This window comes from Hoplias malabaricus, chromosome 8 (assembly GCF_029633855.1).
Source record: "Hoplias malabaricus isolate fHopMal1 chromosome 8, fHopMal1.hap1, whole genome shotgun sequence".
NCBI classification, from domain to species: Eukaryota; Metazoa; Chordata; class Actinopteri; order Characiformes; family Erythrinidae; genus Hoplias; species Hoplias malabaricus.
This window is the reverse complement of record NC_089807.1, coordinates 17,315,665-17,327,360: the sequence shown is the minus strand read 5'-3', so window position 1 is coordinate 17,327,360 and position 11,696 is coordinate 17,315,665. Positions and strand designations below refer to the sequence as shown.

The 11,696-nt window shown below is 41.9% G+C and overlaps 2 protein-coding genes across 3 annotated transcripts; both read right to left on the bottom strand.

The window, feature by feature from the left end:
• Nucleotides 1–1,067: 1,067 nt before the first annotated feature.
• On the bottom strand, nt 1,068–6,156 carry LOC136705853 (neurofilament medium polypeptide). Of its 2 annotated transcripts, XM_066679650.1 has the most exons (4): nt 5,067–6,156; nt 3,525–3,649; nt 3,311–3,337; nt 1,068–3,226 (listed from the first exon to the last, which is right to left on the bottom strand). In XM_066679650.1, the coding sequence occupies exons 1-4, from the start codon at nt 6,075–6,077 to the stop codon at nt 1,285–1,287; spliced, it is 3,105 nt and encodes a 1,034-aa protein (XP_066535747.1). In that variant the 5' UTR covers nt 6,078–6,156; the 3' UTR covers nt 1,068–1,284. The 2 variants fall into 2 exon arrangements, with proteins under 2 accessions (XP_066535747.1, XP_066535746.1); XM_066679649.1 differs by having other exon boundaries at nt 1,068–3,337.
• Nucleotides 6,157–7,345: 1,189 nt separating this feature from the next.
• On the bottom strand, nt 7,346–9,768 carry ifit8 (interferon-induced protein with tetratricopeptide repeats 8). Its single transcript, XM_066679064.1, has 2 exons — nt 9,705–9,768; nt 7,346–9,197 (listed from the first exon to the last, which is right to left on the bottom strand). Exon 2 carries the CDS (start codon nt 9,185–9,187, stop codon nt 7,895–7,897), a length of 1,293 nt encoding a protein of 430 aa, XP_066535161.1. The 5' UTR covers nt 9,188–9,197; nt 9,705–9,768; the 3' UTR covers nt 7,346–7,894.
• Nucleotides 9,769–11,696: the final 1,928 nt, after the last annotated feature.

Here is an 11,696-nt window from a genome sequence, read left to right as displayed (position 1 = left end):
GGTTTTATGTTGACTGCTTGATGTTATTGACTTGACTTCAACCTGTCTTCAAAATGAATTTACTTGGCCATTTAAAAGGAAAATAGTATATATAGTGTAGTATACGGTAATTCCTCACTACTTCGCAGTTCATCTTTCGCAGATTCGCTACTTTGCGGGTTTTTTCAAGGGGGCTTATGGCTGCTATATCCCCTAAAAATATAATTTTCTTATGGTGTGTATATTAAAAGTATTTGTTTATTATTTACATGTATTACACTAGGCCTGTAGGTGAAAAAATATATCATTTACAAGTATTTCTTCCGAGTGAAATTTACTTACGCTAAATCACAGCTTAGGAATTACTCTATTAAAGAAACTGGTAGGATATCACATGTAGTTCCAACTGAAAAACACTATAGAATGACTGTTTAATGCAAAGGGTGGGTTGTTAACAGTAACGGAGGGTTTTAAAAGTCCAAATACTAGTTAAATACATAAAAAAAAAACTTTGAGGAAATTCGTTTTTCGTGGGTGGTCTTGGAATGTATCTGATACCTAAAATCGACATTTGCCTGACAGCAACAGAACATGCTAGGTTGGATACTGGGCTAAAAGTATAAACCCATGACAACTCATATTACATTTACCTGTGCTTTAAATGGTCTAATGTTCAAGAAAATCACTCGGTATTACTCGAATATTTCTCGGTATCAGTTTTAATTAAATGTAAAGTCTTGGAGTTTTAGGTTTTTAAGCAGTCCATGAGCAAGCGCCCACTCTAACAGTATTATTTCTGTTCTATTCAGTTCTTTATTTCTAACAGTTTTCATTAATGTGGTAAATACAGTTTAATCACAAACGAATTAGAATGTTTTAATCACTTAAAACTGTTCAGGTACCACATGCTGGGTGTGAGAGAGTTTTCTAAACATTTATACTGTTGCTGCTTTTGTGTTCTGTGGACTACAGAACTGAATTTAAGAATGAGCTTGGTTTATGTAATAACTTGTGAAGAAAAGACCAAAAGATTCATATTCTGAAATATTTATTCAGCAATATATAGCAGTACTATACACATCTCTCTAACCAGTGCTAGAAGTATCGCAAAATATTTCATTTGATCTTATGCATTCTACTTATTTTTTACATTCTTCAGATTCATGCATACAGCAAATGCAGCCATGATTGAAGCAATTAACCACTGCAATTTCTTGTTAAGCTGAAATCTCTAGTCGTGCAATTTTTAAAGCAGTTACAATCACACAATCTTTGAATACACTACTGTTTGCTTCCTTACATCTTCTAAATAGATACTCCATTTTCAGCTACTTTTGGCAGATCTTTTTCCTGGTCTGCAGTTTCCTTCACGTTGGTGATGACAGCTTTCTGCACTTTTTCATGTTCATCCTTTGATGACAATTTTGGAGCAAGCTCTGTACTTTCAGGTTTTGGTGGTGGTGCAGTTTCTTTGTCAGTGTCTGTGCCGTCCACTTTAGTAAGCTTTTTTTCTATGGCACTGGTCTTGGTAACTTGGGCGCCTGGGTCTGTTTTAGATTGGTCTTCCATTTGCTCTTTCTCCACTGAACTCTTTGGTACACTTTGTTCAAGCTGTATGTCTTTGGAGGCACTACTGGCTGTTCCTTGGTCTTGAGACTTGATTATTTCCTCCTCTTTGGTTTCTTTAGAAGCCTCCAATTTGCTTTCTTTAATTTCTTTATTCTCAATTTTTTCCTCAGATTCCATTTCCTTTTCTACAGGTTTTGAGGGTTCGCTTTTCTGAATGGCCTCAGGCTGTTTTTCAGTGAGTTGGATTGTTTCTTTTTCCTTTATGTTACCACTGTCTACCACATTATCTTTAGAGGTCTCTGCATGTTTCTGTGACTGCTCCTCAGATGTCTCTACTGTCACAGCTTTTTGCTGCTCTTCTTTTGACTGTTTTTGATCAAGCGCTTTTTCTACTTCCTTTGACTTCACACTTTGTTCTGTGTCTATTTTTGTACTGTCTACACTGTCCTTTGTACCACTCTCCTTTTTCTCAGATGATTCAAATTTTGTTTCCTTTGCAACAGATTTAGAAACATCATCTTCAGTGTCTTGACCCTTATTTGACTTGGCACTTTCTCCTATTTCTGCTTTCACACTTTGTGTATCACCAGCTGGTTTGCTATCCACTTTCTTCTCTGCTGGCTGTTCAGATTTGGATTCCTTGTCTTCATCTTTTGGTGCTGCTTCTTTCTTCTCTCCCTTTGCTTCTACTGCTTCTAGGTCTTTGCGTACATCCTCCACAACCTTTTTCATTGTACTTTCTGCCCCCTGAGTGTCGTGTACATCTGCTTTTGAGATGTCTACTCTATCTTGTGTTTCTGCTTTGCTGTCCTCCTTTTGAGCAGTCTCCAGTTCTGTCTCAGCGTTTTGTGATGCTGGCTTTGAGTCAGCATTGGATCCGTCCACCTCCACAGGTTTCACCTCACTAGTTTCCTTGTTTGTCTCTGATTTTGCAGCGGTGGCATTTTCAGGTTCTGCTACAGGCTTCAGGATTTCTGTCACCTTTTTGTCATCTGTTTCTTGAGATTTTTCCTCTGTAGTATTTTCTTGTGGCATAGAGTCTTTCGGTGGGGGTGAATCAGGACGATCTGACTTTTCTTTCAGCTGTGCCATATCCTCAGGAGCAGCTGTTTGCTCTGTTGGCTTTGGTTTCATATCTTTGTCTTCTACAGATTCTTTGTGAATTTCATGCTTGGGCACTTCATCAACACTGGTTATATCTGCCTGTATTTTGACTTCAGATTCTGTATCACCCTCTTGGATTTTGGACACTGTGTCTTTGGTTTCATCTTTATCCTCAGCTTTCTCTCCTGTGGGTTCTGCTGCAGGAACTTCACTTAGTATTGGCCCTTTGCCCAGGTCATCTTCCTTAGGAACCACACTTGTATTGATTGAGGGCTTTATTAATTCATCTTCATTTACTGTTGGCGGTTCTATATCTTCCTGTTCCTCTGGTTTGGGGCTGCCTTGGACATCCTCACTGGGTGATACTTGGTCTTTCAACTGGACGTCACTTTGTGCCGTCTTACCTTCATCCTCTTCTTCACTGCACACTTTGTCTGTTTTTTCATCCTCTCCTACCCCATTGCCATTCTCAGACCCTGTGTCTGATATCTCCACATCTTCACTGGTGGTCTCTGTAATGATCTCCTCAACAAACTTGTACTGCGGCTCTGCTTTCCGGGGTGCTCCCCCCTGTCTTATGACACAAGGGAGAGTATAGATGGGCGACTGCCTATAAACATAAGGTACTGAAACATGTGCATCAGAGAGAGTGGAGTACCTTGATTCTTCGCCCTCCAACAGTTTTCTGTTTGGAAAGAAGTATATAAATGTCAGATGCTAGCTGTTACATATTTTTACAACCCTTTTGGCATGTTGTAACTTGCTAACATGGTATGACTTTAAACCTCTTTGCAAAGTTAATTAAAACAATAAGTAATAAGTAGGAATTCGTATTCACTGAGTCTTCAGAGATACTGGGTTGTGTCCTGTACCTGTAAGAATAGATTTCTGCATCCAAAGCCAGTTTCACATTCAGCAGATCCTGGTACTCCTGCACATGACTGCTCATGTCATATCTGGTGGACTTCAGCTCATGTTCCAACTCTCTGATGGTGTCCTGGGAGTTATAGTTTAAAAAATAAAACTGTTAAAACACAGTGCTGTTTTCCTGGACAATGATTAAGCCTCATCTTGAATTAAACTTCAGAGTCATTGAAAAACTACCAAAGGGTATTCATTATAACAGTGGTTATGGCTTAATCTGGGTCTAGTGCTCTGGTTCTTTAAATAGTTAAATAGAGTTCAACAGTAGTTTAGTTTAGAAAGCTACAGGCCTCAACAAAAGTATTTCTTTAATATTAGTTTGTGTCCTGATCATGTGTCTTTTGAACATTATTCAGAGTCAGATATAGTTCATCCTGCAGTAAATATGGTTAAAAAGTTAAGGAAAAATTGCTCAGAGCTGCTGTATTTAAAGCCAGAAAAATGTCAACGTTAACATGTGTGGTTACTGAGTTAAAGACAAGATTTTTTTTTCTAATTTGCAAAAAAAAAAAAGCCTTGAAGCCATGCATTATATACATTTTTATGGTGCTTTGGGAAATCTGTTCTACAGGCCATCATTCAGTCTGCACTAAAGGTACAGGCTGAAATAACAGTGGTAGACCTCAGATTTGTGTTGCTGTACTTAAAGCCTGAAAATTACAAACCTCAACATAAACAGTTACGGACTGGAACTGTTTGAGCTTAGACTGAGGAATAACATTAACAGAAATCATGACTGGAGCACATGAATTAAGATAATCTCTGCCTTTTGTAAAGTGCAGAAGTGCAGACCAGCGTTCCTGTTGAGAAGGTGAACTCAGATTTGCAAAGCTGTAAAACCAAATGTCAGATACTGCTTTTGGTTCGGCCTATGAGCAAACCTGAAACCATCATCAGTTCCATGATAATATTTTGTGAACTGGTTCGAATCCTGTGGTGCTTCATGTGCAGCTGTAAAAGTTAAGGTGAAAGCAGCTCAGAGAGTGACGCGTTTCTTGTGTAGTGCTGTTCTAGAAAAGCTAGAAAACTAACCCCAACACTGGCTTATTAGTTAGGGAGAACACCTCTTTAGGTTTCATTTATGCACTGAAACCATGCACAATAATTATGTGATTCATGGAATGTTTATTCTGTCTTCTCTAAATGCAGCAATGCAGGTGAAGGTGAGCTCCGACCTGATAGTGGATTTAAGCTTATGTCGAGGTACAGAAAGGGAACCTCAGTACATAACGTAGACACTGATACACCCTTATGATTATGAACATGCCAATATGCATATATTTGTACTAATTTTGGTGGAGAGATCATTATATGTTTAGCGGTGCAGGTGATGGTGGAAACTGGCTGCTTAGTGAGTTATATCAGCTTTAAAATGAAAATAATGACCCCTAATCACATAAGTACTGGATAAATGATCATTAATCTATAGCATGTCTGAAATCAATCTGTGCTGGGATAATCAGACAGGGCAGGGGCAGATGAAAGCTGACCTGATAGTGGTGAATCTCAGCTTGGTGCCTCTGCTCCAGGTCGTACAGCTGCCTCTCCAGCGCTTCTCTGGTTCCCTTCACGGAGTCGAGCTCTACGGATTTGGACTGCAGCTGGCGCCGGTAGTCACTGATCTCGGCCTTGGTGGTGATGAGGTTCTCTCTGTTGACCTCCGCGGCTCTGGTCAGCTGGGCCACGTGCGCCCTGAAGCGCTCGTCAGCGGCGGGCTGCGCGTCGCACACTGCGGCGTGACCTTCAAGCTGCTGCCGGATGTCTCGGAGCGCCGCGGTGATGTCTCCTCGGCCGAAGCCTCTCACTTCATGCCTGACTTGGCTCTCCTGGATCTGGGCCACGATCTCCGCCACCTCGGCCTCATGGTTCTTCTTGAGGAAGCTGATCTCGTCCGCCAGCGCGCGGGCTTTGCTGTCCATCTCCTGCTTGGCCAAGCGCGCCTCGCTGATGAACTTGTGGAGCGCGCGCACGCTCTCCTCCGCCTCGGTTCGGTGGCGCGCCTCAAGCTCGCACTTCTCCCGCAACGAGCCGAAATCGTCCGTGAGGTTCTGGAGGCTCAGCTCGACCTGCTGCTTCTGGACGGCCATTTCCTGCACCTTCTCCCTCAGCGCCTTCATCTCCGGCTCGTACTCCTTGGACAGCGCAGTGGAGGACTTGGCTTTGAGACGAATGGCCTCTACCTCCGCCTCCAGCGCCTGGTTGGCGCTCTCCAGGTGACGAACTTTCTCGATAAACGTCGCGAAGCGGTCATTGAGGCCCTGAAGCACCTCTTTCTCGTTCAGAGGCTTTACTTCGTTCGACAGATGGTAGTAAAACTCATAGCGGTCTCCTGAGGTGGGAGCTGCTCCGTATTCTCCTCTCAGGGTTCCGTTCGCTCTGCTCTGCGCCGTCGCTAATCCCGGGCTGGCGCCGACGGCAGTGGCCCGCGTTGAACGCACCGGCAGCGGGTAGCGCTGCAGTTCCTCGCGCCTCCTGCCCGGAGACTTCAGCAGACGCTCCATCGTGAGGCTTGTGGATGACCCTTTCCTGCCTCTCGGGCTTTTTATACTCTGAGCTGGTTGCTGGACTGGCAGAAGCGGTCTGTAAAAGCACAGCATCAGCTGCAGCAGCTCATTGATCAACGACAGTGACGTCACGAGACCCCCACCACACACACCACCAACCTCCAGCTCTTCTGGGATGAACTCAAGTACAGTGGGATACTCATTAAGGCTACACTCTTAAAAAGATTGTCCTTCCTCAGTAAAAACAATCATTCTACAGCATTTAGAGCCATGAACATTCAAAGAAATATTGTATATAAGATAAAATGGTGCATTGCTATAAATGAAATTCTTCAGATTGTTGGAGAATGTGTTGTATATGGTTCTAAATATAACCTTGATGTAAAGGGTTCTCTATATAGCAACAAAAAGGGATATGGAATTTATTTGACGCCATGCTAACCCCATAGAAGCATTTGATGGACACAGCATTTTCCATCAGTCTGAAGAATGATTTAAATTAGCAAGGATCTTTGATTGTTCATGGTTTAACAAGAAGCATTAATGAAATTAATTTTGAGATCCTTCCACTAACTTTGCTTTTTGTCTCTGCAGAACAACAATGACACTCCCACATGCCACAAGGAAAGCTGTAGGGTGTACAATTGTCACTGGTTCAGTACACCTGATAGCACTGGGACAGACTGACAAGCAAAATCAACAAAGCTCAGCCCCAGTTCTCAATAACAGTCAACATCACTGACTGGCAAAATGATTAATGATTCAAAGCTTATGTTACTTTTACTCATGGCCACTCACTTGAACTCATAGTCACTTGTCTGTAGCTAACACTATAGCAACTCTACCATGTCTCAGATACTGATTATAAGCTACTTTTTACAGTGGGCTTTGGAGCAAAAACTGCATGTGTTTAATGTAGTATGGATTTCTACACACTACAATTTGCAGAATCATCAATAATCTAAATAAATTGAAAATTAATAAATAAATAAATAAATAAGCAACAGCAAAAAAAAAAAAAAAAACAAACAAAAAAAAAAACGCTTACTGGTTTGTAAGTAGGAACGCATTCTACTCACATATAATACACAGATGTTTTAATTTTGCTGTGTTTTTGTCCCATGAGGCTACTTCCTCTCACCATGCAGCATTATTAAAATGATATTTTGCTTTAGTTTGTGCCGCAGAAATGAACTGGTCAAGTCTGCACCATGGCCATGCTGGATAGAGTGAGAATACGGTCCAAACCCATTCACACAGCTGCAACACTATCATTTCAGAAACTCACAAAATCCAAGTTCTGCAAAGGAGTTAATATTCTTGCTTTATTTCTATTTGCTGCCTGAATACACAGAGGTGAAAAATAAAGTGGTTACAGCATCGTGAATTAAAAAACAAACAAATATTTTTACAGTTGTATATTGGAGTTACTGAACATAATAAAATAAGCAAATTCATCCCAGTTTAAAGACACTTAGCAATATCTCAAGGGACATAGAATTCAAACTGCCAGTACATTTACACACAGCCCACATGCAAAGAAATCAGTTTCTGAAATTATAATGTGTGTGTCAAAGAAATGAGTCTATTTCAGGATACTGCGATACAATATTTAAATTCTGTTTGTACTACTATATATGTGAGACTACACCAAGCATGTCATGCATTGATGGTTGCAATCTGACAATAAAATGATTAGGAAAGTGTAATATAGATGTTTTATTAAGCAGCACTTTTGAGCATATAAATAAAAGCTGTTAATCGTTTACATTTCCAGGTTATTCAGTAACAGATAACATATATAAACAGGCAGCCTACTCAGTATCTAGAAGATAATGTTTTCTTCTAAAAGACTGCATAAATGTTCGAATCTCATACACGTCTTTTCGGTTATTGTGAAGGACTTTGTAGAGTTTATTTCTGCAGTTTCTCCATTCGGTGGATATGTTTTGGAGTGTCATGCCCTCTTTATAATGCTTGACTGCTTTTGCCTCTGAGCCGAGACGGTACATGTTGAAATCTCCATACAGGCGATGCCAGGCCTGGAGGTCAGCTGGCTTCATGTTGGGGCGGGCAAACAGCTCTTGAAACTTCTGCTCTGCTTTGGCACAGTTCTTAATTTCGGCATACCTATTCGCTAACTCCATCTGTGGGTAGAGGTAATCTGGATTGAGGCGGGCACCCTCCTCTGAATGGTGGATGCAGAGTCGCAAAAGTTGTGGGTTGTGTATGTCTCCCAATTGCTTGGCTTTCCAGCGATAATTGTTGGCAAGTTCATGATGCAAGCGTGAAGAGTCAGGTGCTTTTTCCAACATTTTCTTCAGCATCGACAATGCCATGTCATAACACTCCTCCTTCTTCATGAACTTAGCAACATACAAGACTACGTTCAGGTCATAGGGAGCCAAGCGTAATGCTTTTCTCATGTGCTCCCATGCTTCTGCATTCCTCTTGTTTTTGTAGCTCTTCAACCCCAGATAGACATGGATCAGGGCATTGTCAGGGTCCAGTTTCAGGGCTTTCTTTAGTTGTGACACAGCAGAGGACACTTCGAAAGGCACACGTTTGTCTTCCCTTATCTCCAGCCCCTCCACGTGGAACAGGGAAAAGGCATAGCCGGTGTTCCACTCCTTGTCCTCTGGTTCTTTTTCTATAGCCTCCTGGAAGACGTCTTTGGCCCTGCTGTAGTGCTTCTTGGAGAACCAAAGGAGGGACCATGCCTTTTCACTCTGAACTTCACGGATTGACAATGCTTCTTCTGGATTAGGGACAGTTTCAGTAAGTTTTTCCAGGTAAAACTTGGCCACTTCATCATTACACATGAGATGCTGCAACCATGCTAAATTTCCATATGTTACAATAACATTTAAATCATTTTTGGCCTTTTCCAAATACTCAAGAGCCTTGTCATTAAGTCCTTGCAAGTGTTTAATGTAGGCCAAAAAATTTAAGATTGTCTGCTTGAAATCCTGTCCATACTGAGATTGGACAGCTAAGCTCTCAGTGTATTTGACCTCCAGGAAATTAAGATCGGCATCCTCCTTTTCTAAGTCCCAAGTAAAATGACACTCCAGCTTTTTTAGTTCCTCCTCAAGAATGCTCTTCATGATTTCAAAGCTAAAAAGAGAATACATTATTGTATAAATATTTATAATGTCACAGAATTTTATATATATGTTCAACTCTCTTAAATTAATCTTTTTTCATACAGATATTTCCTTGGATTACCAGACTAATGTTTGCTTATAAAGAACTATTTTTTTCTGGCGAATATTTTCACTCAAACACTTACTTAAGATGATGTTGACGCTGGTAAAATTATTAATTAAACACCTCGTACTGTTTTTATTAAAATACATGTGTAAGTGCTAAAACCTATACTTTTATTTTTTAATTTGCGGTTCTCCTGCTGTGCGGTCAGTTACCCCCAGTAGCTTCCGGAGAAAACAGAAGCACGGAAGACTGATTTAGTCTCCACTATTAATTAAAATATGTAATGACAGTTTAAAACACAAATGAGCAAATATTGAGTAAACTGAGCCTGGTGTGTTGCAGGACAGGTTGGACCTGAGAATCTGTAGTAAAATGGCAAAACTCTACAAGAACGTAGTATGAGAGGCTTACCTTGTGTTATCAGTAACTCGGGGACTGCTGGATGTTACCTAATTTTTGAGGAAATCATCCGTTTAAATAGTCTACAGCTGTGGTTCTCGTAAGTTTCGCTTTCTATTCCTTAGAAGCAAGTTAAGCGAAACTATGAACTGACACATTCTCCCAAAGATGCCCTCAGAAAAGAAATTAAATATAAATTCAGTACTACAACTATCAGAGGGGTACGACTGAGTTTTATTCTCAGAATATATATTTTTTTAATGCTCGTGCAAAGGCCACATAATAACCTGGCCACAAAAAAACAAAAAACAAAAAAAAAACACCACCCAGTAAAAAGTTTAATGTGAGATAATGTATATAATTTTTTATTTGTTTATCCATTGGCTAAATCCTCAGCAAGCCTGAGTCGAAACACAAGATTTAGATTATTCACAACTGAAAGTCTATAACTGAGAAAATATCTCGTGATGTTAACTCTAATTACGGAGAAAAAGAAACTGTTGCCCATTATGAAAGGCGTTAGCGCCACCCAGCGCCAAAATATCATCAGGATTTCTTTTACAGTGAGTTTACCTGTCAGCTGCGCTATGTAAAACTTGTTAAAACGTAAATAACTAGATCAAGCAGAAAAAAAAAAGCATATGTTTACTGCTGTTGCCTTGTAAAGCCAAATAATATTCATTCAAAAATCAAATTGTCAGATCAGTTTTTTTGACCAGGCCAGTCCCCCAAACACAACAAACTTACCTACAGCTTTAACATAAAACACAAATTCTGTTTTAGACCTCAGTGTGGGGTGGAATGTAGTCTGGAAGGAGATGAATCACATAACTAATTAAAACAAAACTTTATTATTTAGTTATTAATTATAATTTCATTCATTCATTATCTGTAACCCTTACCGAGTTCAGGGTCGCGGTGGGTCCAGAGCCTACCCAGAATCATTGGGCGCAAGGCAGGAACACACCCTGGAGGGGGCGCCAGTCCTTCACAGGGCAACACACACACTCACACTTACGGACACTTTGGAGTCACCAATCCACCTACCAACGTGTGTTTTTGGACTGTGGGAGGAAACCGCAGCACCTGGAGGAAACCCACACAGACACAGGGAGGACACACCACACTCCTCACAGACAGTCAGCCGGAGTAAACCCATGCTGACACAGGGAGAACACACCACACTCCTCACAGACAGTCACACAGAGGAAACCCACGCAGACACAGAGAGAACACATCAAACTCTTCAGACATTCCAGAGGAAACCCACGCAGACACAGGGAGAACACACCATACTCCTCACAGACATTCCAGTGGAAACCTACGCGGACACAGGGAGAACACACCACGCTCCTCACAGACAGTCACCCGGAGGAAACCCACGCTGACACAGGGAGAACACACCACACTCCTCACAGACAGTCACCCGGAGGAAGCCCACGAAGACACAGGGAGAACACACCTCACTCCTCACAGACAGTCACCCGGAGGAAACCCACTGACACAGGGAGAACACACCACACTTCTCACAGACATTCCAGAGGAAACCCATGCAGACACAGGGAGAACACACCTCACTCCTCACAGACAGTCACCCAGAGGAAACCCATGCAGACACAGGGAGAACACACCACACTCCTCAGACAGTCACCCGGAGGAAACCCACTGACACAGGGAGAACACACCACACTCCTCACAGACATTCCAGAGGAAACCCATGCAGACACAGGGAGAACACACCTCACTCCTCACAGACAGTCACCCAGAGGAAACCCATGCAGACACAGGGAGAACACACCACACTCCTCACAGACAGTCACCCGGAGGAAACCCACGCAGACACAGGGAGAACACACCACATTCCTCACAGACATTCCAGAGGAAACCCACGCAGACACAGGGAGAACACACCACACTCCTCACAGACAGTCACCCGGAGGAAACCCACTCGGACACAGGGAGAACACACCACACTCCTCACAGACAGTCACCCGGAGGAAACCC